This window comes from Raphanus sativus, chromosome 8 (genome assembly GCF_000801105.2).
Source record: "Raphanus sativus cultivar WK10039 chromosome 8, ASM80110v3, whole genome shotgun sequence".
NCBI classification, from domain to species: domain Eukaryota; kingdom Viridiplantae; phylum Streptophyta; class Magnoliopsida; order Brassicales; family Brassicaceae; genus Raphanus; species Raphanus sativus.
Window position 1 is genome coordinate 6,837,969 of NC_079518.1, and position 26,905 is coordinate 6,864,873.

General features: G+C 36.9%; 6 protein-coding genes, 1 long non-coding RNA gene and 5 other non-coding genes across 15 annotated transcripts; 9 read left to right on the plus strand and 3 right to left on the minus strand.

Moving 5' to 3' along the window:
- Positions 1 to 273: 273 nt before the first annotated feature.
- LOC108821956 (glycine-rich RNA-binding protein 8) lies at positions 274 to 1,270 on the minus strand. The gene is made up of 2 exons (XM_018594959.2): positions 1,093 to 1,270; positions 274 to 875 (listed from the first exon to the last, which is right to left on the minus strand). The coding sequence occupies exons 1-2, from the start codon at positions 1,201 to 1,203 to the stop codon at positions 471 to 473; spliced, it is 516 nt and encodes a 171-aa protein (XP_018450461.1). The 5' UTR covers positions 1,204 to 1,270; the 3' UTR covers positions 274 to 470.
- Positions 1,271 to 1,997: 727 nt separating this feature from the next.
- On the plus strand, positions 1,998 to 3,240 carry LOC108820703 (uncharacterized). Of its 3 annotated transcripts, none has more exons than XM_018593704.2 (4): positions 1,998 to 2,153; positions 2,313 to 2,622; positions 2,703 to 2,786; positions 3,022 to 3,240. In XM_018593704.2, the coding sequence occupies exons 2-4, from the start codon at positions 2,334 to 2,336 to the stop codon at positions 3,108 to 3,110; spliced, it is 462 nt and encodes a 153-aa protein (XP_018449206.1). In that variant the 5' UTR covers positions 1,998 to 2,153; positions 2,313 to 2,333; the 3' UTR covers positions 3,111 to 3,240. The 3 variants fall into 3 exon arrangements, with proteins under 3 accessions (XP_018449206.1, XP_018449207.1, XP_018449208.1); XM_018593705.2 differs by having other exon boundaries at positions 2,032 to 2,153; positions 2,290 to 2,622; XM_018593706.2 differs by having other exon boundaries at positions 2,086 to 2,153; positions 2,293 to 2,622.
- A 1,396-nt stretch (positions 3,241 to 4,636) lies between these two features.
- Positions 4,637 to 8,176, minus strand: LOC130498828 (uncharacterized). The gene is made up of 4 exons (XM_056992467.1): positions 7,289 to 8,176; positions 6,851 to 7,129; positions 4,886 to 6,628; positions 4,637 to 4,729 (listed from the first exon to the last, which is right to left on the minus strand). Exons 1-4 carry the CDS (start codon positions 8,174 to 8,176, stop codon positions 4,637 to 4,639), a joined length of 3,003 nt encoding a protein of 1,000 aa, XP_056848447.1.
- A 2,208-nt stretch (positions 8,177 to 10,384) lies between these two features.
- Positions 10,385 to 14,906, plus strand: LOC108822723 (ribonucleoside-diphosphate reductase large subunit). The gene is made up of 17 exons (XM_018595871.2): positions 10,385 to 10,846; positions 11,015 to 11,076; positions 11,170 to 11,257; positions 11,342 to 11,605; positions 11,696 to 11,936; positions 12,029 to 12,105; positions 12,203 to 12,373; positions 12,494 to 12,586; positions 12,667 to 12,816; positions 12,901 to 12,987; positions 13,074 to 13,238; positions 13,319 to 13,438; positions 13,545 to 13,747; positions 13,843 to 13,992; positions 14,080 to 14,227; positions 14,422 to 14,505; positions 14,575 to 14,906. Exons 1-17 carry the CDS (start codon positions 10,619 to 10,621, stop codon positions 14,689 to 14,691), a joined length of 2,448 nt encoding a protein of 815 aa, XP_018451373.1. The 5' UTR covers positions 10,385 to 10,618; the 3' UTR covers positions 14,692 to 14,906.
- Positions 14,907 to 16,783: 1,877 nt separating this feature from the next.
- LOC130498795 (uncharacterized) lies at positions 16,784 to 18,045 on the plus strand. The gene is made up of 2 exons (XR_008937712.1): positions 16,784 to 16,977; positions 17,807 to 18,045. It is a non-coding gene; the product is annotated as an uncharacterized LOC130498795 (long non-coding RNA).
- On the plus strand, positions 16,893 to 17,015 carry LOC130499318 (small nucleolar RNA SNORD14). The gene has a single exon (XR_008938196.1). It is a non-coding gene; the product is annotated as a small nucleolar RNA SNORD14 (small nucleolar RNA).
- Positions 17,108 to 17,210, plus strand: LOC130499296 (small nucleolar RNA snoR99). The gene has a single exon (XR_008938175.1). It is a non-coding gene; the product is annotated as a small nucleolar RNA snoR99 (small nucleolar RNA).
- LOC130499319 (small nucleolar RNA SNORD14) lies at positions 17,258 to 17,381 on the plus strand. Its single transcript, XR_008938197.1, has one exon. It is a non-coding gene; the product is annotated as a small nucleolar RNA SNORD14 (small nucleolar RNA).
- LOC130499317 (small nucleolar RNA SNORD14) lies at positions 17,426 to 17,547 on the plus strand. Its single transcript, XR_008938195.1, has one exon. It is a non-coding gene; the product is annotated as a small nucleolar RNA SNORD14 (small nucleolar RNA).
- LOC130499320 (small nucleolar RNA SNORD14) lies at positions 17,599 to 17,722 on the plus strand. The gene has a single exon (XR_008938198.1). It is a non-coding gene; the product is annotated as a small nucleolar RNA SNORD14 (small nucleolar RNA).
- Positions 18,046 to 18,776: 731 nt separating the features above from the next.
- LOC108823136 (ubiquitin carboxyl-terminal hydrolase 27) lies at positions 18,777 to 21,154 on the plus strand. Its single transcript, XM_018596407.2, has 9 exons — positions 18,777 to 19,135; positions 19,212 to 19,344; positions 19,431 to 19,531; positions 19,606 to 19,845; positions 19,926 to 19,997; positions 20,113 to 20,241; positions 20,316 to 20,453; positions 20,532 to 20,594; positions 20,679 to 21,154. Exons 1-9 carry the CDS (start codon positions 18,878 to 18,880, stop codon positions 21,027 to 21,029), a joined length of 1,485 nt encoding a protein of 494 aa, XP_018451909.2. The 5' UTR covers positions 18,777 to 18,877; the 3' UTR covers positions 21,030 to 21,154.
- Positions 21,155 to 23,339: 2,185 nt separating this feature from the next.
- Positions 23,340 to 26,624, minus strand: LOC108819602 (TSL-kinase interacting protein 1). Of its 2 annotated transcripts, none has more exons than XM_056991955.1 (9): positions 26,449 to 26,624; positions 25,695 to 25,816; positions 25,401 to 25,603; positions 25,068 to 25,300; positions 24,788 to 24,986; positions 24,187 to 24,690; positions 23,974 to 24,090; positions 23,667 to 23,840; positions 23,340 to 23,550 (listed from the first exon to the last, which is right to left on the minus strand). In XM_056991955.1, the coding sequence occupies exons 1-8, from the start codon at positions 26,451 to 26,453 to the stop codon at positions 23,694 to 23,696; spliced, it is 1,530 nt and encodes a 509-aa protein (XP_056847935.1). In that variant the 5' UTR covers positions 26,454 to 26,624; the 3' UTR covers positions 23,340 to 23,550; positions 23,667 to 23,693. The 2 variants fall into 2 exon arrangements, with proteins under 2 accessions (XP_056847935.1, XP_018448161.1); XM_018592659.2 differs by having other exon boundaries at positions 24,187 to 24,693; positions 26,449 to 26,623.
- Between the last annotated feature and the right edge of the window lie 281 nt (positions 26,625 to 26,905).

The window sequence follows — 26,905 nt, forward strand, 5'->3', positions numbered from 1 at the left end:
GTTGAAAAAGGGAAGGAGAATATTCGACGTATATATCTTTCCGTATATTTTTAACTTATCTTCTCAATCAAGAATCTGGACAAAATCTAAAACAACTCATACCATGAATTAGGATTAAAGTACATTTAATTAAAAGATCGTGCAGCCTAAGTACACCGCCGAACGTATAAAGAGCGAGTAACTGAACACTAGTACTGATTTGATTGTACTAAACCGATGTGGTCTATTCGTGATTAGTGAGCTTATAGCGACTGTTTGGTAATTTTATATAAATAGAAGAAAAAAACTCAAATTCAATTTAACAACACGCGAATCTAACATTTCGTTTTAGGCAAAGATGACATTTAAACGATCTGTTACATCATGTAGAACCACAAAACCAGAAACATAACCAAAACCAGCGAAACATGGATAGGGAACCAAATCTAAACCAAACACATAGCAGAATCAGACAAACCACATATCATTGATCACCAGCCACCACCACCACCGCCGCTGTTTCCTCCGTAACCACCGTCACCACCTCCGTATCCACCGCCATCACGTCTTCCACCACCACCGTATCCGCCTCCACCACGGCCACCACCGTATCCACCTCCACCTCCATCACGTCTACCATATCCACCACCGCCTCCTCCGTAACCACCACCGCCTCCTCCGTATCCACCACCGCCTCCTCTGTTGTAACCACCGCCGCCGCCACGGCCTCCACCACCGCCACCGCTTCCTCTAGACTGAGCCTCGTTGACGGTAATGGTACGTCCGTCGAGTTCTTTCCCGTTCATCTCCTCAATCGCATCCCTCATTGACTTCTCATCCTTGAAAGTCACGAATCCGAATCCCCTCGACCTTCCAGTCTCACGATCGTTAATGATCTGTCAAAACAAAACAAAAAAAAAACAAAAAAAACACAAATCAGCAAAAAAATTAAACGAAAATCGATCGTTCTCCGAGCTCGTCATAGAAGCATTGAAGATTAAACGTACCGATTGGGACAAAATCAAGTAACAGTAACAAAGAACATAGTAACAAGTAATCGAATCAAGTAACAGAGAAACACAGATCGGAATCAGATCCGTCGAGGATCAGAACCTTGGAATCGATCACTTCGCCGAACTGTGAGAACGTCCTTTCGAGATCCGCATCCGCGGTGGCCCAGGCGAGGCCTCCAACGAAGCACCGGTACTCGACTTCTGCAGACATTTTTTTTTTCTGAGTAGCTGAGGAGAGAAAGAAAGAGAGGGTTGTGGTTTGAGATTATACTCAGAAAAACGCAGCTTGTTATTTATAAGGGTGGGGGGGAGCTGACGTGATTAACTAGGGTTAGATATTTTCTAGGGTTTGCATAGAGATTTGGGGTACTCTGATTAACATGTGCGGTTAGATAGATATTTTCCTCCTCGTTCCGACCAAAAAATATCATTATTCGCTTGATGACGGTTTTATCCTCCGTCTAGTGGGCCTAGATTATGGGCCTAAGTTATTTAATTAGAATTTTTATACTTTAGGCCTAGTGAATCGAAAGCCTATTAAGATTGGACACGTTCTGTTGTCATGAGGAGGTTGACAAGTTGCCTTGTGCTAGCTTCTTCTGGGTTTTACTCTTAGACTGCAAAGGTTTAGATGAAATGGGTATGGGATTAATAGGATGATATTCTTGATTTGAAGCATAAATGTAGTGGCAAGAAGGTTTTCACTAGTCCATACTCTTTTTTTTTATTAACTTACTAGTCATACTTTTCTGATATGAATTTTCTTAAGTGAACAAAAGCTGCTGGAGTAATTGGTCTTGATTTTTTTGAAGCATCTATTGGTTGATTGATACTTGATGTTGTGCTGTTTAAGACTACTTGATGTTACCAGTAATAGGATCGGTTTGAGTCCAGTTAACTCAAACTAATCTAACAAAAATGTGTAAAAGACGGTTAACAACTGTGTTTCAAAAAAAAAAGACGGTAAACAACTACTGTATCTTTAAAATCGACACTACCGATCGCATAAAGAAATAAGTAGACGTATCAGGCCTTGTACTGGGCCCATTAATAAACGAGCTAGTACTGTCCTAAATGAAAACGCATCTGGCACTTTGTCTCCTAGGAGAAGAAGCTCAGAGCTAGCTGATTGTAAAAGGGGATTCTGAGTCTGATCTTGAGGTAAACATTTTCTCTTTGATTGATTTATTGATGTTAAGATTCCTTTCTCTCTGAAAGAACAAAATAGATACAGTTCCCCCATCGGGGGGTGAATCGCTTGATGTTACCTTAATTTAGCAATCTATCTTTATTACAGTAGACTAATTTCTGATTTGGAAGGAACCTTTCTCAAATAAAAAAATGGAGACAGACCACCAACGAACAAGCAGCACTCTACCAAAAGAAAACTTGCCCCAGGCCGTGGAGAAGAAAGGGAATCCGTCTCAGTCTCCGGCCACCACCAATGTGTATGTGCGCAGAAAAGTCGAGATTGACACATCCAAAGACACTGTGCCTAAGCAGCAGCCCAAGGTCAGCTCATCATCAGCCACAGTACCACCACCTCCGGACTGGGAAGAGCGTTACCACCACCTTCAGATTCTCCTAAACAAGCTTAATGATTCTGATCAGACCGATCCTCATCTACACAGTGAGAGTCCAACCACCTTAAATAAAATTTTACGTTTTTTTTTTTAACTCTAATTCTGACTTGTATGTATATGTTTTAAGTGCTTTGGTCACTTTCCTCCGGGGAGCTTAGCAAGCATGCGGTTGATTTGGAGAAGAGGTCTATTCAGCTCTCTCTCGAGGAAGGTACGAATTAAATCTGATGGAGACTAACCAAACTACACTGTTTTTTCTTTTAGTTTATCCCATTTCACCATTATTGCTGCTGATTGATATCCACCAAATTGTGAAGTCAATTTTTTATTGTTGCACTAGAATTGTGCTTGCAAGTTCCTTTTTAAGGTAGATTTGTAAGCTAGGAACCATCTGAAATCGGAGTCTTTTTTTTTTAATGTATTAGCAAAATATTGTGTGTTGACAGCAAGGGAGATGCAGCGTGTAGCGGCTTTAAACGTGATAGGAAGGTCTGTGAATACTCTAGAGTCTACATCCAATGAAGAGAGAGAATGATGGGGGGCAGCTCCTGTGGCCTTGTTTGTTTGTTGTTGTTTATGATTTTTGTAATACCCTTCCAAGCCATTTGGGGCTTAAACATCCCATTGTATCCGTGTATATACTACTTATAACATGTGTTTACTCATCTCAGCTCTCAAATTACCAAGTCCATGTATTTGTCTCTATAGATGAAGATGTTGAGTTTTAAATTTGAGATAAAAATTTCTTAAATAAACTCTATAAGAAAACAAAAGTTCAGCACATGTTGATGTTTTTGTGAGTATAGTTATTAAGGTTGTTGCGTGTTATGTACCGGATAAGGTTGACTACCCCGTGGATAAGGTTTCGTGTTATGTATCGGATGATGGAGCAGCCATGCTTACGTTTGAAGCTCCTTACTGACACAGCCGAGTCTGCTAGAAAATGGGTTCTAACTTCTAAGTTCGATATCGAGCCTCAAGCACCTGAGTGGTATTTTGTTGGCTCAAATACAACTCGGATATGAGGGGAAAAAGAAACTAATGGCTTTATGGTAAAGAAGTTAAAAAAAAAGCCAAATCGAACGCTTGTGAGTTGTGAAGACACCGCATGTCACGCAGCTTATGAGGCGACGATTGAGATGCAAGGGCCCTAGTATATTCCTGATCCAAACCGGAATGGCTATGCATGGGTTCTATCAAATTGTATAATTGAAAGTCAAACGCATATCTCTTTTTTTTTGTAACGCATATCTCTTACAATAAGGAAAAAATGAAACTTAATTAGTAAACCTCATCAAATATATACACAAGAAAGCCGTTGGATCAAGTTTTTAAACAAATCTTAAAGTTGGTCACTAATCTTGGGAAATGACAATTTTCGACCCATACAATTTCAATAGCGTCAACTACAGCATGAATCTCAACTTAATTATAATTCAAAAATACTACCTAAACTTTTAAAATATGCTAAAATATATGTTAACTGTAAAAAAAAGTTAGTCAACCGTTAAAAAAATAAAACGCCGTTATTTTTTAATTTTAAATGTGCCCATTTTGAAATTCAAACCCGTACATTGATACTTTTTGAAAGAAACACTATAACCACTAGACTAAAGTAAATGTTTGATATATAACCACAAATTTGAAACTATATATACTACTTTATTTTTTTCATCTTCTCCAATTAAAACTTTGGTGATAATTATTTCTTATCTGTATAAATACATTAACATGTTTTTAATTATTATATATTAAATAAATTTATTTTATACTAAAATATGAATAATAAAATATCTTAAATTATACAAAATTAAATATAAGTAAAAATTTGAAATTATTTATAAAGTTTTCTTATATAAATTATTGTAATTTTAAAAATTTGGATGGTAATTTATTAAATTTAATATCATATACTTGTGATATTTTATTCGAGATTTTGGTTGTGTTAGAAAGACTTTTACCCTTCTTTCACTGAAATATTTTGTTCATAATATTGGACACATTAAACAAGAATTAAAATATATAATTTTTTTTTTTTGTCATCAACATAAACAAAAACTCTCATCTTGACTCGATAATCCAAGCCGGTAACTCTGAGTCCATGTGAACGACAAAAGACGGTTGCATCCTTGCACTTCGTGCTAGTCTATCCGCCTGCATATTCTGTGTTCGTGGTACATGAATAATCTCTGAGTTGATGAGGACATCTTTAAGGGTCTTGATATCTTCCAAATAACTTGCAAAAGCTGGCCATTCCTCTGGTTCCGAAACCATCTTTACCAATTGGGAACAATCCGTTGCAAACGTAACCCTGAACTGACGTAAGTTTCTCATACATTCCATTGCCCATATCAGCGCCTCCACTTCTGAATGTAGTGGAGATAAACTTGCCCTGACATTCCTTGCACCCATTAGGCTATCAAAACCTTCCAAAGTACTATACCAACCTTGTCCCGAAGAAATGTCTTTATCCTTCCACGAGCCATCTATGAAACACCATCTCCCTATTCGTGGTCCAGGATTGTTGTCATCCACCTGTCGTACCTGAACCTGTGCATTCTCCATCTGTGCATCATTCCATAGTGCTGACTCTGTGTCTGCCAATTTTAACGTATCTCTCGGGTCTACATCAAGATTGCTAAAAACCTTAAGGTTCCTGGCTTTCCAAATGTACCATAAAATCCAAGGAAACTGATGACATTCCACTTTTGGGTCAATTCTCCAAAATAAATAATCCAAGTTTGTAAAAAGAGATTGGTATGGGAAAATAGCTGGGCTGGAGGGGATCCGTGAAAGAGCCCATACCTGACGCGCTGGTGGACACTCGAAAAACACATGATTTATTGTTTCCTCGGGAGCACCACATCTATCACAACATATATCCCCTTTTAGCCCTCTTGCTTGCAGGTTCTTCTTAACTGCTATGCACCCTGATACCAATTGCCACAAAAAATGCTTCATTTTTGGTGGACATTTAACTTTCCAGCAATATGCTTTCAGAATATCAACTGTAGGTCCTAACACTGGCAATGATCTCTCCTTATCCGGATAAACTCTCTCCACCTGATATCCTGACTTCACCGTGTATTTTCCATTGTTTGTAAAATGCCATCCATCCCTATCCCTCAAATGAACCTTACTCAGAGGTATACTTTCAATAATTTTGACGTCCTGAGGATCCACGAGAGTCCGAAGTGCCTGCGAATTCCATGTCCTTGAAGTTGAGTCAATAAGGGAATCAACTGTCAGATCAGGGTAAGTAATGTGAAGATTTTTGTTTGCTGGTCTCGGGCGAGTGGATGGGATCCAGGGATCATTCCATACTGAAATAGAAGATCCTGTACCCACCCTTTTAATTAGTCCTTTGCTAACCAGAGATCTAGCAGAAGTAATACTCCTCCAGCCATACGATGAGGAATATGATCGGATCGGTTCTAGGGGTGAAGCATTCCTAAAGTACCGTCCTTTGAAGACTCTTGAAAATAAAGTGTTGGGTTTCTCTATCAACCGCCATAGCTGTTTACCAAGCATAGCCGTATTAAAATCCGTAAGTTCTTTGAATCCCAAACCTCCTTCCTCCTTACTTAGAACTAACTTGTCCCAAGATTTCCAATGCATACCCTTAGTACTTCCACCTGGACTCCACCAAAATTGTGCAACTGCACTTGTTAGTTTCTTTGTTGTCGTCTTTGGTAATCTGAAACAGGACATCACATGATTTGGCAAAGCCGTTATCACTGATTTGATAATCACTTCCTTTCCTCCCTTAGTGAAAAACTTAAAAATCCATCCATTTACCCTACTATTTAAACGCTCCTGAATGAATCCAAAAACTTGGACTTTAGAACCACCAATATTCTCTGGTAATCCCAAATAAGATCCCATTCCTCCCAAATTCTGGATACCCAATATATCTCTTAACTCCTGCCTACTAGCTTCCTCAATTTTGTGGCCAAACTGGATTGATGATTTTTGAAAATTTATTTGTTGACCTGAAACCGCTTCATATTCCTTTAGAATCCTAAGAATGGTTTGACATTCTTCCTTCTGTGCCTTACAGAAAAAAAGACTATCATCTGCAAAAAGCAAATGAGATATAGATGGACAAGCTCTCGCCACTTTCATTCCGGTAAGATGTTTTCCTCTCTCCGCCTTCTTTATATTTGCAATCAAAGCCTCAGTACACATAATAAATAAATAAGGCGATAATGGATCCCCTTGTCGTAAACCTCTCTGGGGGGTGATGAGACCCCGAGGTTGGCCATTTAATAAAACCTGGTACTGCACAGACGATATACATCCCATCATCAACTTTGTCCAATGAGAATCAAAGCCCATTCTATTCAGAAGAGCTTGAATAAAATCCCATTCTACCCTATCATACGCTTTACTCATATCCGTTTTAATTGCCATAAACTTTCCTTGGCATGCTTTATTAGTTCGCAATCCATGAAACATTTCCTGAGCGATGAGGATATTATCCGAGATCAGCCTTCCTGCCACAAAGGCCGATTGTGTCTCTGATATAAGAGTTGGGAGACACAGCTTCAACCTCTGACATAACACTTTCGATATAATCTTATACCCAACATTACATAAACTTATCGGTCTTATCTCTGTCATCTTTGTTGGCCTTTCCGTCTTTGGTATCATGCAAATATTAGTAATATTTAACCTGGAATCCATTTCTCCTGTAACCAAAAAATTATTTACCATTTCCACCAGATCCTTTTTAATTATATGCCAAGAGTGTTGGAAGAATAAAGCAGTCATTCCATCTGGCCCCGGTGCCTTCTCAGGATGCATCATAAACAAAGCCTGTCGAACCTCCTCCTCTGTCGCCAATTTGATCAACATTTGATTTGTCTGGTGAGTAATACTCGGAGTAATCTCCCCGAGAAAAACCTCAAACTCTGATGGAGAAGTGGTGGTAAATAGATCCTCAAAATAGTTTACAGCAACCTTCTCAATACCTTGCTCCTCTGTAATCCAATTTCCCCCTTCATCATATAGTCCCACAATCCTATTTCGAGCCCGACGTTGCTTAGTGAGAGCATGATAAAATTTAGTACTGCGATCCCCAGCCGTATTCCATGTATTTCTACTTTTCTGCTGCCAATACTCTTCCTCATCCTTATATGCATCCTGCAATTTCTTCGAAATCTCCAAAATCTCTTCTTGAGACCTATTATCATCCGTTTGAACCTCTTCTAGAGCCTTCTGAAGATCTGCTATTTTATCCTTTCCATATGGTGGATTATTCTTCCGCCATTTAGCCACCTCGTGACGACAATTACTTATTTTTGTAACAATATCCACCGTATCCTCTCCACCTGTTTCCCTCCATCCCGTGGTAATGGATTCCATAAGTCCTTCTTGTCCTATCCACCTTTTATCAAATCGGAATTGGCCCTTCGTCCTTTGAATTTTATCATCTAGAAAAGCGACCACCGGACGGTGATCGGACCCGACCATTCCTAAATATTCTGTAAAAGACACCGGAAAGAGTGTATGCCAATCTTCATTCGCTAGAGCCCGATCCAATCTACATCGAATTGTCATTGCTCCTTTTCCTTTACCTCTTCTTCCTTGCCATGACATTTTGTTCCCCCTAGCCGGGAATTCAAGTAGTCCACAATTTCGAATCATGTTATTGAAAGGAACAAAAGATTCAGCACTCCGCAAAGTACCTCCCTCTTTTTCATGGTTTCCTGTAATCTCATTTAAATCTCCAATAATAAACCAAGGATCACTTCTTGCTAGCCCGTATCGAGTCAATCGTTCCCAAACTTGTTCTCGTAGTTTTTGAACAGGATCACCATATACGAAAGTTAAAAAAACTATCTTTCCTTTAACCACCGCCTCCACATCAATCATCCGATTGCTAGAATATAAAACCTTGACCTGTAACTCATTGTTATAAAACAGGGCTAAACCACCACTTCTTCCGACCGGATCCACAGTGACCAAGTTATCATAACCAAAATGTGATTGAAACCCATGCAGAAATTCAAAATCTTGCTTTGTTTCAGACAAGAATAGAAAATCCGGTTTATATTTATGCCAAATCTCCCGAAGATAGCTTATTGTCCATTTACTTCCTGCGCCACGGCAATTCCAACTAAGTACTTTCATTTAAAAATTAAAATAAGGCTCCCCCGAGCTGGGAATTGTGGAGATAAAGAGCTCCTGTACACTTCCATTATTAAAGCCAAACACCCTATTTTTTGTACCGTACTCCAATCCCATCTTTGCAATCTTCCTGTTCCCCTGCACTTTAAATCAAAGATCCACCGAAATAATATTTTCCGCAGCCCAGCCAGTAAGAGCACCATATGCTCGATATGTGTAAGAAATTCCCCGTTCCGATCAATGTCTATGGCCCCTATATCCGTGACAGCCATATTGACAACACCATTCAATATTTCCACAAACCAATTAACCAACCTGAGTACACTATTCAAATATATCATAATTCTTTGTTTTTCCCCTGTTACTTCCAATAACTTTCGTGCCTCACCAGTACAATGCATTTTTATTATTAAGTGCCAAATCACATACCTTTTTTGTTGCCTACCAGTTGCTCTTCGTGACCATATGATCCAAAGATACCAAGCAAAATCCATATACCATTTTAAGACCATCCTTCCAAGACTGTAAATTGGTTCTAATACCCTTGCTGCCATAATAAAAAACTCCAATCCAGAACAACACAGAACAGAACAACAGTATAAGAGTTTGTCTAAAGATGAAAGAACTGTGAAAATTAAGGACCCTTCCCAATCCCTTTTAAACAGAGCGTTGCCCTCCTTTATTCCTAATCGCAATCTTATACCATAAAGCCACAATATTCCTCCTATCCCCAATCGCAAACTGCGTTTACCCTCACAAATCAATACAATCCTACAATATCTTTCATATTCCCAAATCCAAACCGCTAGGTCTCCTATATGAATCATCACAATCCCTACTTTCCTTGCTATTCCTGATAATCGAGAAAATTCATTCCTGATCTTTCGATTTGGTAGATTTAATTTTGTTTTAAAGAGAACAAAATCTATACCTTGATTCCTTAGATTATACGAAAACGCCTTTGTTTCCTTAAGAACCCGACTCCATTGTGATCTTTTGATATCACGCCAGATCCTTCTCCCCAAATCCCTTATTTTCACTCGTATCTTTACGATTTTGTAGTGGAAACTTCTTCGATTCCATATCTCCGTTTGTGGATCCTCACGATTCCAAATCCCCTTTCGTAAACCCGGATCCCATCCCTGCGTCGTCATCGTCGTCATCGATTCTTTGGTCATCGAATTAAAATATATAATATAAATATATAGTACAATATATTAGTTTTCAAAAATAAAATAAAAATACCATTCAAGTTTTAAAAAATAAAATAATTGTATAATAAAATTGTATAAATAGTTTCGAATTTTTAATATATTTATTTTTATAATTTAAAATATTTTATTATTTATATTTAGTATAATATAAAAACACTAACGATGTGGTAATTAAAAACATGTTAATGTATTATAACATTCAGAAACAATTCTTTGGTGTTAGCATCTTAATCTGACAAAAACAAAAAGATATTCCCAAAATGTTAAAAGATCTAAACATTTACATTCAATAATCTTAAACGTCAACTTCTAATTTGGGCACATGTAAACAATCGGGCTACTTTTAATTCACATTCACGAATATCTCATGAGATGGGCCCACACTCAGCGAGGCAAAACGATTCAAGTTTATTTTATTTCCCTGCTTAAAAAATTACGCGCCACTTGACGTACAAGAGAAGCTCTTACCGACTCCTTCTCTCGGAAGCTGGCGGGAAAAATCTGAAACTTTCGCGCGGGGCAAAAAAGTCAAAATCAAACCACAAAAGAAACCCTAAGCCACACTTGCGCTTTTCCCATTCACTTCTCTAATCTATTTATCACAACTCTCCGTGACGTTCTATCTTCTCTCTATATCATTACTTCACACCCACCAACTGTTCGATACAATTCTTCAGAGAGAAGAGAAGAAGAAAAGATGTACGTTGTGAAGCGTGACGGAAGGCAGGAGACTGTCCACTTCGACAAGATCACCGCGCGTCTCAAGAAGCTCAGCTATGGCCTCAGCGTCGACCACTGCGACCCCGTCCTCGTCTCCCAGAAAGTCTGCGCCGGTGTCTACAAGGGCGTCACTACCACTCAACTCGACGAGTTAGCCGCCGAGACTGCCGCTGCTATGACCGCTAATCATCCTGATTACGCCTCCGTCAGTTCTTATTCCCTCTTCTTTTTTTTCCCGCCATTTACTTCAATTAGGTTTCTTAATTTTGATTGGGTTGGATTGTTGGCTTGACCTGATTGATGTGTACGCCATAGAGAAACTGTAATCAAGCGTTTGGGATGTTTTAAGATTTTGATTGTTTTATGTTATCAGTTGGCTGCAAGGATTGCTGTCTCTAATCTCCATAAGAACACTAAGAAGTCCTTTTCCGAGACGTGAGTCTTTGTTTTTTTGATCTTTTATTTATATCTCTCTTGTGATTGATATGAGTTTGACTTTGATGGATTTTTTGGGTTAATCTTCTTCAGGATTAAGGACATGTACAGTCATGTCAATGAGAGATCTGGACTTGCCGCTCCTCTGATTGCTGATGATGTGTTTGAGATCATTATGAAGGTAAAATGACACACTCTAATCTTTAACTAAACGAGGATTTTTAGATGGAATGTTGAATTGTGTGTTTTTCTTTGGTTATTTCAGAATGCTACACGTCTAGACAGTGAAATCATCTATGATCGAGATTTTGAGTATGACTACTTTGGTTTCAAAACTCTCGAGAGATCGTACCTCTTAAAAGTCCATGGGAAAGTGGTTGAAAGGCCTCAGCACATGCTCATGAGGGTTTCTGTCGGCATTCACAAAGAAGATGTTGATTCCGCAATCAAAACTTACCATTTGATGTCTCAGCGGTGGTTTACTCATGCGTCTCCGACTCTCTTCAATTCAGGAACTCCAAGGGCTCAGGTAATGTACCTATATTTCTGTTTACATTTGAACTCGTGTTTGCATTCGTTTTACTGATGGGGGCTGTGTGGAAATGTTCGGATTTTGCAGCTAAGCAGCTGCTTCCTGATCTGCATGAAGGATGATAGCATTGAGGGAATATATGAAACATTGAAAGAGTGTGCAGTTATTAGTAAATCAGCTGGGGGAATAGGTGTTTCTGTTCACAACATCCGTGCAACAGGAAGCTACATTCGTGGCACAAATGGAACATCGAATGGTATTGTTCCAATGCTGCGGGTATTCAATGACACTGCTCGCTACGTTGACCAAGGAGGAGGAAAGAGAAAGGGTATACATTTCATTGCCACTATTGTCATGATCGTTTCTTAATTATTGGTTCAGTTTTTTTTTCATATGTATATTTGTTTGCAATTTGTTAAGGGGCCTTTGCTGTATATCTGGAGCCATGGCATGCTGACATTTTTGATTTTCTGGAACTTCGGAAGAATCATGGGAAGGTACAGTCTCGATATCACTCACTTTCACTACAAATATAATTTCGAATTTGTTTAATACACTCTCACATCACTCTTCATTTTATTTTTGCTATTCCAGGAAGAACACAGGGCCAGAGACTTGTTTTATGGTCTTTGGATACCAGATCTTTTTATGGAAAGGGTCCAGAGTGACGGGAAGTGGTCTCTCTTTTGTCCTAATGAAGCTCCAGGTCTGGCAGATTGTTGGGGTGCAGATTTTGAGAGATTGTACACTCAATATGAGAACGAGGTGAGTGATTTCATCTTGGGGTTTATTGTTTCACTTTAGAATTCAGGCTTTGCTATTATAATACCAGCTATGCTCCTTTTTGTTTGGATTTGAACCGGTTCTGTTTGTTTTTATCTATAGGGTAAGGCTAAGAAGGTTGTCCAGGCACAGCAGCTCTGGTATGAGATCCTGACATCCCAAGTAGAAACAGGGACACCATACATGCTTTTCAAGGTAAGAACAGTCTTTTTTCTATAACCACTGGGTAAAATTATATGACCGCTGGTTCTCACTATTGTGAAACTGTGCTGTAGGACTCATGTAACAGGAAAAGCAACCAGCAAAATCTGGGTACCATAAAGTCTTCTAATTTATGCACTGAAATCATCGAGTACACAAGTCCAACAGAAACTGCTGTGTGCAATCTTGCATCTATTGCTTTACCTCGGTTCGTTAGGGAGAAGGTGAGTCGAAAAAGGTGTTTCAGTCTTTGATTTTGCTTTGTCACTTTGTGCTTGACTCTTGACATTTCTTACATTTCACAACAGGATGTTTCCTTGGACTCTCATCCGTCTAAGATCGTAGGCAGTTTGGGCTCAAAGAATCGTTACTTTGATTTTGACAAGCTAGCAGAGGTCAGCAATTTATTTATATCATTTCGATAAGTTTCCATGTCTACAGTTTTGATGTTGACGTTTTTGGCTATATTCTGTTTCTTCAGGTGACTGCAACAGTTACTGTAAATCTCAATAAGATCATTGATGTGAATCACTATCCTGTGGAGACGGCCAAAACTTCAAACATGCGTCATAGGCCTATTGGTATTGGTATTCAAGGTCTTGCAGATGCATTTATTCTACTCGGAATGCCATTTGATTCCCCTGAGGTAAACTTCTTTCACAAGTGAATCAAGCTTTCAAAGCAGTTTTGTTCTCTGGTCTGAGCAGCTTTTTGCAATAATATCAGGCTCAACAACTGAACAAAGACATATTTGAAACCATATACTATCATGCACTCAAGTCATCTTCAGAGATTGCTACCAAGGAAGGTACATATGAGACATACCAAGGAAGTCCTGTGAGTAAGGTATGCATCTTAATCTCAACAAGCATTTTTAAAGGAATATTTGTTCAACATTGTCATAAGCTCTTGTTGCTAAGTGCTTGACTTGCGTCTGGGATGATTTTTGCAGGGTATTCTACAGCCTGACATGTGGAATGTAACTCCTTCTGACCGCTGGGACTGGGCTGCTCTAAGAGATATGATTTCAAAGAACGGAATTCGAAACTCTCTTCTAGTAGCACCAATGCCAACTGCTTCAACTAGCCAGATTCTTGGGAATAATGAATGTTTTGAGCCGTATACGTCAAACATTTATAGTCGCAGAGTCTTGAGGTATGTTGTTGTTCAAGCAAATAAGAGTGCCCCATTAAGTTATGTATCTTGTTTTCTACATAAGCTTAATCTTTGTTCTCTCCTTGTATTTTCAGTGGTGAGTTCGTAGTTGTGAACAAGCATCTTCTTCACGACTTGACTGATATGGGACTCTGGTCTCCTACTCTGAAAAACAAGATAATATATGAGAATGGTTCTGTTATAAATGTCGCGGAGATTCCTGACGACTTGAAAGCAATTTACAAGTATTGATTTTGCTCTTTCTTTTATGCTATGGTTATTATGTGTTGTTCTTGTTATTTAACCTTTTTCTTTTTGCAAAATTTATTCAGGACTGTGTGGGAGATTAAGCAGAGAACAGTGGTTGATATGGCAGTTGATCGTGGATGCTTTATCGATCAAAGTCAAAGTTTGAATATACACATGGACAAACCCAACTTTGCCAAACTCACTTCTTTACACTTCCACACCTGGAAGAAGGTATCAACTTATCCTAAAGCTTTACTTAACTGAGTTAACTCTCGATATGGTTGCATTAGTTGTAAGTAGAAATGTTGATTAATCTGTCCAATATGATTGCATCGCTTCATGAAACTCAACTTCGTCGGATTCAGTCTTTGATTTGTGGTATAAATCGATCTCACAAGTGTTATTGTTGTTGTGACTATTGAAAGGGTTTGAAAACGGGAATGTACTACCTGCGATCGCGTGCTGCAGCAGATGCAATTAAGTTTACAGTAGACACAGCAATGCTAAAGGTAAACAACACTTTTGTGTGATTCTGTTGTTACTTGGACAACCATAATTGACATTTGCGTGTGATGCAGGAGAAGCCAGATGTAACCAAAGAAGATGAAGTAACAGAAGAAGACAATGAGAGGAAGATGGCAGAGATGGTTTGCTCTTTGACAAACCGTGAGGACTGTCTCTCTTGTGGGAGTTAAAACAAACAGTAGAAGAAACAATAAAATTAATCACAAAACGTGCCTGCGTCTCTCGTTTAAGTCTGTTGATGTGTGTAGTGTTAAGTACAACATAACTTAAATCTAGTTTCTGGTATAAGATTGTGGTGTGTGAAAGTTGAACAAGTCTCTTTTCAAACTATGTAATATTAAGAAGCTGCTTTAAGGTTTTTTATTAAATTCTATGGTTTAAAGGATTTCACCATACGAAATAGGCACTACAGTTTGGCAAAGTTAATGAAAAAATTACACATTCACATACTTTCTAGCTTCTTCTTTACACATTTCAAAGCAGATTTTGTTCAGTGTAAGGTTTGATGTGGTCATGTTCAGAGGTAGTGTGGTCTTTTATAGCGAGGGTAGAAAGGAGGTAAAGTTCTGGTTTGGTAGTTCCAGATGGAAGTTGTCATGGTCAGAGCTTGACCATATCCACGTCCACCCTAATATGTCCATAATTTATGTTAACCATGACCACAATATGGTCATAGCTTCTGAGCTTGGATATTACAATTCCATGTAAATAAATAGCCTTTAATTTTAATTTTGAATTCTGATTTTTAAAACATAATCTTTGTTTGTCTGTATGTAGAAATGGAGATAAGTATGGAGGAGAATAATTTAGAGATAAAACCTATGTGTTTGATGTGTATTGTTTTGCTAATGGTCATTATTATAAAGGAGTACTAGATTTTGACCCGCACATTCGTGCGGGTGTATATATTTTTATAAAATATGTTTTTTATGTTAATATTAGAGTTGGGCAAAAAATCCAAATCTAAAAAATCAAACCGTTTCCGTTCCAAAAATAATTACAAAACCCGAACCGAATATGTGTTTTAAACGTTTTAAAAGCATAATATAATAATTTTGTTAGTTAATTGATATCTTTTATTGATATGACCACTGTGTAGAAATAGGAAAAAAATTCATATTCTTGTTTCGTTTTCTAAAAAGGATTATTTAGTTATGGTATTACACAGTTAGTTGTCATTGCGTAGAAGTAGAAATGGTTTTTTGAATAGTCATGAGTTCGGAAGGAAAAGAGTATTATTAGTTTCAGTGTTGTGTAAAAATTAAATGTAATGACGTTTAACTTGTTCAAGTCTCCACGTGCATGACCCAGAATCATCTTCATATATATAAATATAACTGTTTAGCTTGGTACTTCATTTGGAAACAGACGTTGAGGATCTGAGATTTTTTAATTTTCATAGTGTTAAAACCTTTCATTTCCAGAATATACTGGGTTACGTATAAACCTTTATGGATTTCAAATAAAATAGGGCTGGCAGTTGTTATGTGAAACAAAAATGAGCTAGCGGATGAGATTGTTTAATTTAAGTATTGGCCACCAAAATAATCGATCATTAAATGTATTAAATGACGTGTTTTAATTTTAGTTAATGGCATGTCTTTGTAATTATTGTGCAAAACACATGGTTAAATATTATTTGTACTTCAATTTTAATAGTTTAGATGGCATGAAAGTGATAAGATCCATAGTTTAAAATGGTTTTATGAAGATTGCTACATGAAGAAAAGACAGTAACAACATTTTATCTATCTACAGCTCTTCAAACGCCTTGACCACAACTTTAACCACTCCTAAAAAAAAAAAAAAAACTCTAACCACTCTTGATCACACCTTTTTTGACCATTCTATGCCACCTTTTGCTGCACAAAGTACACCTTCAATTTAAATTACGTCAAATAGTAAGATGTTACCTCCAAAATATGTCAACATGTAAAGCTCTCAAAGTTAATTCATCTGCAACGACATTCCAACCATTTGTTCAGTATATGTATGTGCAGAGTGTTTTCTTATTAACACACATGACAACTGCAGCAGATATTTAGTTATGGACTTCTAAAGATACAAGTGATTGTGTTTCAGCCCAAATAAAATGGGCCTTGCAAAATCAATATAGCCCATTACACCTCTATGCATCTCGATTGTTCTTCCGATTAGATCTGGGCCGTTGATCGTGTGAGAAAAAAGAAAAACCCTAATAATCGGACGCCTCCTCTCTTCTTATATAAATACCTCTTCCTTAACAAACCTAAAACCATTGAGTTAGGGTGCCGTCTTTCTTACAAGTCTATACTATTTCATCTGTCTTTTCCGTGTCGTGATGTCTAAGGCTTTATTGAAGTGTTGTTCTGTAATTAGTTTTGAGCTAAGTGGTTAATGATGATAAATCCAAAGGCTTGTTTCTCAAACATTCGCAGTGGCCGCCTAAGAGCTTTCGCCTTTCGCCAGGCTTGAGAGTTAATGCTGCTTTATCCTTCCTTGGATGTCTGAAACTTTATTATTAAATGTTCAAAAAAAATTATTAGTGTTTTTAGACTTTGGGACTTGTTTTATAATGATGTCTGTTTAGCTGAATTTGATTTCTTAGTGCTATAGGATAGAACAGTGTCCCACACAATTTAATCCATCTGTTTCACTTTGTCAGCAGTCTCAATTGGTTTCTCGCTGATCATTTTATGATGGGAAATAATATTATCTGGATTTTTTTGATTCTTTAGCTATAATTTTAATAATTTTGGTCGATGATGATAATCATTAAGGCTTGTTTCTCAAAACATTCGCAGTGGCCGCCTAAGGCTTTCGCCTTTCGCCGGGCTTGAGAGCTTATGATGTTCTTATCCTTCCTTGGATGTCTGAGACCTTTTGATGTAGATTGTCAATTGTTTTTTTATTTATTTTGTGATCGGTTGATGATGATAACATTAAGGCTTGTTTCTCAAAACATTCGCAGTGGCCGCCTAAAGCTTTCGCCTTTCGCCAGGCTTGAGAGCTAATGCTGCTTTATCCTTCCTTGGATGTCTGAAACCGATCTGGATATTTTTAACTGTTGAAATTGTTATGCATATTTGTATATGAAAGATCTATGAGGATAAATCTTAAGGCTTGTTTCTCGAAACATTCGCAGTGGCCGCCTAAAGCTTTCGCCTTTCGCCGGGCTTGAGAGCTAATGCAGCTCCTTTCCTTCCTTGGATGTCTGAGATCTTTAATACACTATTGTGATCATTTTGAAACTGGTTTGGTTTTGGTTGTTAAATGTATCTGACCTTTTGTTTTGTGTTTGCTCAGTTGTGCAGGTTCCTCCGTATGGTCGCCTCTGTGGCTTGCAATATCTCGTGCAAGGATTAATAGGCTTAATTGTTATTGTATCATAATGTAAAAATAAAATTTCTGTTTCTTGTAATATCCTACCCGTTGTATCTAAAATTTTAATTAAAACAATTTTTTGTTCTCTGTAGTTGACAATATTTCTTTTATAAGATCCATAACGTTGTATTATGAAATCAACATGATCGGCAATTTTTCTTTATGTTTCTTTAGCTGTGCTTCATTGATTCAGATTAATCGTAGTCGAGACTTATCCCCTTATTACTAGCTTCATTAATCTTCACTCAAATACAATCGTTATCTATCAATTTCATTCAAATACTGTAATTGTTATATGTCTAATTGAAGCAACCTTACCAATGATAAAAAGATAATTATGCTAACAAGATCAAGCCGATTGTATCGTTCATATGCTTCCTTGCATGTCTGAGATCTTTTAACCATTCTCTTGCACATCTCCTGTTTTCTGTCTGCTCAATTGTGCAGGTTATCTCTGAATGTTTGCCATGTCTTTCAAGCTCATGGACAAGAGTTCGTGGTTTCTTGTACTTTTTATTTTTATTTTTTGAAACTGTGGTTTCTTGTACTTTTGTAAATTGTAATATAATAATGGCTGATATAATAAAGAAATTATTGATGTAAGATGCCATCTCATATATAATCTTAACTAAAAAAATACCTAGCTTTTTTAAATGAAATTTGTATTGTCAACATGGTTAATTATGGGATAATTTTGCTTTCATGCATCAAAGATCGAGTGTTTCCGTAATGGAGACGGTTTTACCTACAAATCTTTACTCAAATTCTAAATCAGTCACTCGAATTAACTCGGACTTTAATAATTTTCTTTTAACCGTGACGTTTGCGTAACCGATACCGTTACGGCGAAAGAGAGTAAAAGTTTTCTCAAAACCTTCCACACGACTTAAAGGGTTTTAGGTTTCTCAATCGATCAGAGAGAGAGACAGCAGACGCGATCTCTCTCTCTCTCTCTCTCTCTCTCTCTCTCTCTCTCTCTCTTACATTTAGACAATGGTTCCCCGTAGAGTTTCCGACACAAAGGCGGTTGTCCGTACCCTCACCCAAACAATTAGGTTTTCGCACTTGTCCGTCGCAAGCCTACTCGGAGTAGCTGGTCTCTTGTACGCCCTAAAGTCCCGTAGATTCCACAGCCTAAATATCTTCTCCCGCAGAAGAGAAGACGACGACGAAGATGATGATGATGATGCTATCCTCGTGCCCGGCCTGCAAAATCTCGGCAACAATTGCTTCCTCAACGTCATCCTTCAGGTACACGCCGATCGTGTATCTCTGAATAGTACTCTTCGAGTTTGCTTTGTAATTGTGAATTTGACTTTTTTTTAAGGCTCTCGCGAGCTGCAAAGACTTTCGGAGTTATCTTCAATGGGTTATAGATGACGCGAGTGAAACAGTCTCAGGGCAAGAAGATGATGGTGAACAGTTCCCACTTACGCTTGCTTTGTCTGATTTATTACAAGGTTTTTGTCTCTCTCTATCTTGTGTATGATAACAATATTAAACAGTTTAATTAGGCGTTAATCTTTTTAACCATTGTTACTGCCAGAGCTCTGCAGTGTTGGGATAAGACAATCTGTATCTAGCCCTCGTCAAGTCATGTTAGCATTGGCTCATTATGTCAAAAACTTCAATTTGACATGCCAACAGGTTAATTAAAAAAAACTTGAGTTTTGATGATCATACTTGTCTGTAAGCTTATGATCGTTTGTTGGAAACATTAGGACGCAGCAGAAGCTCTTCTTCATCTAATCTCTTCTTTACAAGAAGAGATTGTTGTTTGTTATCGTCCTAACAAAACTAGTAATCTTTCGGATATAATGTTTTCTCGCAACTTGAGGATGGTTTCTGCTGCGCCTAATGAAGGAGGTCTCCTTGATTTGAAGAGATGGCATAAGCATTTGCGTGGACCGTTCGATGGGATTCTTGGTAGTACGTTGATATGTCGAACTTGTTCTTCTCAGGTGATTTAGGCTTTATTATTATTAGATAATCTCAATCTCACCCTTTTAATACTCTTCCTCTCTTGATTTTTTTTTTGTAGATTTCGTTGGAGTTTCAGTTTTTTCATACGTTGCCTCTTTCTCCTCTGCTGTATAGTGGCAGTTCCAACATTGTATGTGTTACGGAAGGTCCATTCTCTTCATTTGTTTTTAGTTACTTTTCTTGTGGAATTTTAAAACTTTTTAACATTTCTCAAGCTTTTTTTTTGTTTTTGGGTTTGCTCTTAGGTGTTGGGATGCACTTTGGAAAGTTGCTTGAAGAAGTTTCTTGGCGCGGAGAAGGTAGAAAACTACTTTTGCCATAGATGCTGGCATGTTGCTGCTGTGAAATTTTTATCTGTGATGAGAGCAGCTGAGGTAAGTTTAATCTCTCGTCTTTAATCGTTATTGGACCTTTGCACGGCTCTATCTGACACTTCTTTACTCATCAGACAGATATCGAAAAGGTCAAGAGCTGTGGTGGAGACGACAAATGCGACTGTAAAACTTCTCATCATCTTCAGAGAATGCCATGGTCAAATAGCTATTCCTTTATACTGAAGCAATTAACCATCGCCCGTTTCCCAAAGGTATTTAACTTTAACTTACTGAGAAACTAGACTCGAAATTTAAGTATGAAGCCTGAGAGAGTGTTGAATTGTTTACAGCTTCTATGCGTTCAAGTGCAACGAGCTTCATTGAACATGTTTGGAGAATCGGTCAAGCTATCGGTAGAGACTCTTTACCTCTCTCTACATGAGTCCTGTTTACTACTACTACTACTTGTGTGTTTAATATGAGTTTTATGAATATAGGGACATATCGCTTTCCCGCTTGTCCTGGACCTCTCCCTGTTCTCACCGTCTTCGATTGGATTAAACATTGAAAAGAACGAGATGTCACAGTACTTAAATCCTGAAGCATCATCAAGTAACCATGGTGGCATGTATAGGCTTGTGACAGTGGTGGAACATTTTGGTATGACCGGAAGTGGACACTATACTGTTTATAGAAGTGTGGGAGTGTTATCACAAGAGGAGGAAGAAGAAGAAGAAGATTGTGAGGAATTGAGATGGTTCAGTATATCTGATTCAGAAGTTTGCAGAGTATCAGAGAGTGATGTTCTTAGTGCTGAAGCTAGCTTGCTCTTTTATGAGAAGCTTTAATCAAGAAGGCAGTTTTGGTTATTCATTTGGATTTGAGTATTGATTCTTGTGTTTCCAAGTTTATTTTTATTTTTTGTTAACTTGACAGTGAATATTATATAACTAGTGGTTGAAGAGTTTTCATATGTAACATGAGTATGGATTCTCATGTAGTCTAACACTTATATGGTACTTTCATTTTTTTGTTTTTGAAAATTAAGATGATAAAGTAAGCTAAAAAGAAAAAGTTGAGTTTTCATCTTTTCATTTTAAGAATATTTCAAATATATTTTGTTATTAAACATTAATAATGTTTTATTTAAAAACCTAATTTTTATTATATAAATAATTTTAAATCATATTAGACTAACTATTAGTTATTTTTAGATATAAAACAAACTATGTAAAAGTTTATGGAATGATTTGTAAATAAAAAACTTTAGAAGTAAAATAAAGTTGTGACTAATTTTTTTCAAAATTATTACCTACATAAATTCTTTATTTTCTAAATGATATATCATTTAAGTTTTTTTAAATTTTTTTCAACATAAGAGATCGTTGAAGATTATCATAATGAACTGATCAGTCTAATGTTGATTTAGTTATGTGATGTTGCTAAAATAAAAAAAAAATTGGTGGGTGAAATTATTTTTCAACTAACTTGTATTTATGGATTCCCATGTATCTGAACAATCTACATTAATTTAGTTATGGAATTGTGTTATACTATTATTACCGAAACCAAATCATTTTTATGTTTTATATACCGTTGATATAATATGCGATCTTTCCTTATAATGACAATCCACATCCAAAATTCAAAACACATTTTAGTTTGTGAACCAATTTTGATAACATTGATCATTAATCCATAAATAAATCAAGTGTAATTAAGTATCTCAAATGATTATATACATATATTAGCAATTATGGCTAAGTGAGTAGTATCTAATCAAAGTAACAATACTAGTGTATGTTTTGTACATAACTCATTTCTAGATTGAAGTTTCCATTGTTATATTTGTTACTAGGATGAAATTGGAGTGCCTTTGATGAACATAACAAAACTCTCTCACATTTTATAATTTACATAACAAATTTACATGTGAAAATATCGCTTCTTAAAGATATGAAGATTGAAAATGTTTGGTCATTATAAATAAAAAATGAACCAGATTAGAGAACATCAAACACACAATGATGATTTCTTCCCAATTTAATTTGATTAGAATGTCTTTGATTATCCTCTTTTAGAGAGAAAGAGACCAAATCCACATATTCCAAATACTCCACACTACTCCTCTATCAAGTCCAAAGCAGCAGAATCTTTTCTGAGTATTTGTTTCGCTAGTGTGTGTTTCGCTAGTGATCCGCTAGTGATCCTCTTTGATTATCCTCTTTTAGAGAGAAAGAGATCAAATATTCTGTTATATTTTTAATCACAAATCTAATATTATTAAATCTGAGACGACACATGGGTCATTAGGATTAAAAAACAAGCTAAAAAATAAAGAAATACATTCAAGAAAAAAAAAACAGAGGAAAACGATGATATGAAATGGACAACTGTTGATAATACTATCTTTATTAGAGTTGGTCTCTCTACGATATTAACACTCCTTGGTGTTGGGTTTTGTTAACACATCTATGTTGGTGGTTTGAATATTCTTTATATATATTTAAACAAAACGAGAAATTAAAGAAATAAATGAAAAAGAATAAATACATAGAGAACGAACGAACCTGACCAAGTAAATGGTAATTACTAATCAATAAAAATGAGTATTTTCAATTAAATTTATTTTTTGAAGCTATAATTTAAAAAAGGTTTATAAGAAGATTTATTTCCCATTTTCTTAGTTAAAACTAGTACAACAAAACAATTGATTTAATTTCCACAAAGATCTAAATTTTTCATGTATCTATAGTTACAACAAATATACGAACTTTCAGTTGACGAGAAGCGTAACTTTACTATTATTATCCTTCCACAAATACTAAGATACATATTTTCTTACAATATCTTACATTTTGGAAAATAAAATGTAAGATTATTTAAATATCCTTTTTAATTTATTTTCACACAAAAAATAACCTTTAAAAAGTTAAAATATCATAAGAAATTTTATTAAAGAAAAATATGTATTTATACATTTTGGATTAACTAATCTAGACTTAAGGTTTAGAATCAAGAGTAAATTTTGAAGTTGGAGTTTTAAATCTCAAAAAAATAAAAAATAAATATTAAAAAAATAAAAATAGATTATTTTGTTCATTTTATTTTTTGAGGGCTATTGAGAGAATTAACCAAATAAAAAACCTTATAAGAAGAAGCAGAAAGATAATTTTCTATCTGATTTCAATTTCAGATAACAAATATTTACCACATTTTGTTATTTTCCATTTTGTTCTATATAAAAAGGAATTGTGTGTGGTTCCATATATATGTCAAAATTTACATGAAAGGGACGGATAGGAATGTAACATCCCCCTCCCTCCCTTCGCGTTCTTCTCCTTCACAGTGAGGTCATATGAAACATTCCTGTATGAAAAATAAAAACAAAATGAGTTACTAGACATGTAACGACCAAAGAGTGTTACTAGAAATTCAAGCAAGTTCCCAATCTTTCGGTGTTTATTGATTTTATTTTACTTTACCTGTAGATTCAATCAATGTGATGAGCTTCAATGCTTTTGAAGCTTTATTTTCTCTTCTGAAGGTTCCACTTCCCGTAGATCTTTCACCGCAGCACCAAAGCTTACGCTGTCTCCATTTGTAAATTTTCGGGACGACAAAGATAAGCCAAAATCAAATGGGCCTCGTGAGTCAGCCTGCATTTGGGAAAATCAGAAAATCATTTACACGGAATCCAAACTGTAGTTATAACCTAACATGTTTGTTTAATGCGAGCCTAACAAAACATATGTAAAGCAGAGAGACTAGACAATTAAAAATCTCACTTACCCACTTGATTCCTGAAAATCCAAGGCTGCTGTCCTGATTAAACACCCCTGAACCAAACAACCCTTTTGCAGGTTTAGATTCATCTTTCTGTTGCTGCTCCTCAGTTTCTTCACTTACCTGCCAAACCTCAAACCACATAATCACGAGTTGCAAGCTATATAAACTAGTCAGAAATGCAAACTGAAATAATTATAACAATGGGAAAGGTTTAACCTGCTCAAGAACCTTGGGTGAGGTTGTAGTACGCTTTCGGAATGAAAACGCATGGCATGTGTCTTCTGCGTCGAGTATAGACGAATGTGACAGCTCGGGAGGAGGAGGAGGAGGAGGAGGAGGTGCATGACGTGGTGCGCGAGGCTGACCTGTTGTTTGATTCACGAGGAATGCATCTAATGAATCAGAGATTAGAGGTAACGGATGCTGTGAGGTAGCTCCCCTAGTCTCCCATGTTTTGTTACCGTCACTAAACCTCCCCTCTCCTCGTGATGATGCTTCGCTAATAATACCGCGCTTGCCTTGTAAAGATGCCTCGGAAAACAGACCTCCAATGCTTATGTTTGTAAGATTTTCGACCCAGAGAGTTGGGTTCGCATTTGAATTTTTAGAATCGTTCCCCTTCAAAGATACTTCTGAAAGTAAGCCGCCAATACTTAAGCTTGTCAAACCATCATCATCCCATGAAAAAAATGTTGGTCCAGATCCATTATTTATCTTCTTCTCCTGGTAAAACAAAAGTTTGTCAAGATTGTATACCATGATACAAGATTTGAGTCCAAAAACAAGAGAAAAACAAAAATACTTTTACTAAGCATACCGCTGTTGACTCGACTTGTCCATCAGGTGGAGTGTGTTCAGAGCTGTATTCAAACATCTGCTTTCCCGTAAAACTTGCACTCTCTCTTTTGTTACTGAAGATGTTCTCTGGTTCTATATTTGGAAAACAAGTGATACCAGGAGTTGATGGAGATGGCGGCTCATCTGTTTTATCACAAGTCTCAGATGACCATCCATACCTAAACAAAACAATGACTAATAAGACGCGGCTATACTTATAAAGTTGCGTTGAAAGGTATATAATATATACAGATGCAAACCTTAGGCGGAACAGGGATGGAGCTCCAATAGCCACATAGACATCCCTCATCGTAATGCAGCTGTTTGGTGTCCATTTAGGACCAGAAGGGTGTCTGGATTGATCATATGGGTACAAGGTGGGATCTCCCCGAGCGATCTGTGAGCTGACCCATTTACTGTGAATGTGTTGAAGCACTGAAGAAACCTTCTTCCGTGAACTAAGAGTGAGTTCTAAATATGGGTGAAAGCCATCCTTGCAAAAATTTCAGGAAAAAAAAAACAAAGTTAGAAGAAAAATCCACCAGAAATGTATACTTAGTCCATGTCCTGTGGGTGAGTTCTTAGACTTTTACCTTTTCTAATCCTTGACGTGTATGAGCATCCAAAGGAAAGAGCTGCAGCTTCATTTTTCCAGAAGGTCGTTGAACCGAATGGAGATCAAGGATAGGTACTACTTGTTGAGCTCCGTGTTTGGTATTTACACAACTCTGAACTTGGAAGGATGGAGGAGAATCAGAAGGGGACTTCTTCTTCTCTGTTTTACTAGTATGCTTTCCTGTTAACAATGCCAACAGATCCTTTGATAAGAGACATAAAACGATACAAGTCTGTCATCATCCTAAGGTAAGAATAGTTTCAAAAATTACCAGACTCATGGACTTTCTTAGTAGTTGTTTTCATACACTTGCTGGCTCTGGTGAATTTTCCTCTGGCTTTGATCTCCTTTGAGGATTCAGTTGAAGTCTCAGTTGTTTTCTTTCTAGCCATTCTGGAGGGATAAAAAAAAAAAAAAAAAATCAGGTAAGTCAAAGCATCCCTTCCCGTTCGTTCACAGTGCTATTCTACAGAGATTCATAAGGGAAAAGCTCCGAACTATACAGATTCTCAAAAACCTAAGTGCCCCCGCAGATCTAGATTCATCCACAACGAAATTAATCTTATCAGCATGTTCATATAAGCACAATCAAATCAATTCAGAATTGCTAAACAACATACAATCAAAACGTCCCGTTCTTCAGAATGCTTGGTAGCAAAACCTCCGATTTACCTAAAAATTCAAATCTCGACTTTATCCACTACCGAACGGAACTCCAGAGATAATTAAATTCAATATTAAGAATAATTCGGAAGAATTTTAACAACAACAAAAAGAACGAACTCGTTCTAATCGGAAACCCTAGAAATCCAGACCTCGATGATCCAAATTAATCAGGCATGACGAAATTCAAATTCGCAACCAGCGATAACAGCTATATCTAATAATCCACACCAGTAGAATTTACGGTTACATCTCCAATCTCAAGTAAGAGATAAAACGATCGGTGGAGAAAAAGTCAAAAAAAAAATAAGCACGAATCGGAAATTAAAAAGTCTCTTGAGAGATCGACAACAGTCACAAACCTCATCTGTTATCGACTCTGAAACACGCGAGATAGAGAGCTTTGCTGGAGGAGGAGAAGACGATTGGAGCTATCAGACGAGAACCTTCGAGAAGAGAGGGATCGGCGAAAAATCTCCGGAGAGCAGGGGAGTGAAGAAAAAAAGGTAAGGCGGGAATGAAAATGGTTAGAAATAATATTCTTCCCTCCATTGCCTTTTCCCTCAGGGTGAAAACGACATTCAGATTAATTTCGAGGTCGGTTTGTTTATATGGGCCTGAATGTGTGGCCCATTAGCTGAATCTTAGTCCACCAGCTTCTTCTTCTTAACTAACACATCTATTATTAACGCACCAAGGAGTGACATTTTTTTTTTTTATACACAGAGGGACATAGTTTTATATTGTGAAATTTGAAGCAGATTGGTTGCTTGCTTCCAAAGACGGTATATAATTTGATTCACATTAAATGTTGCTTCG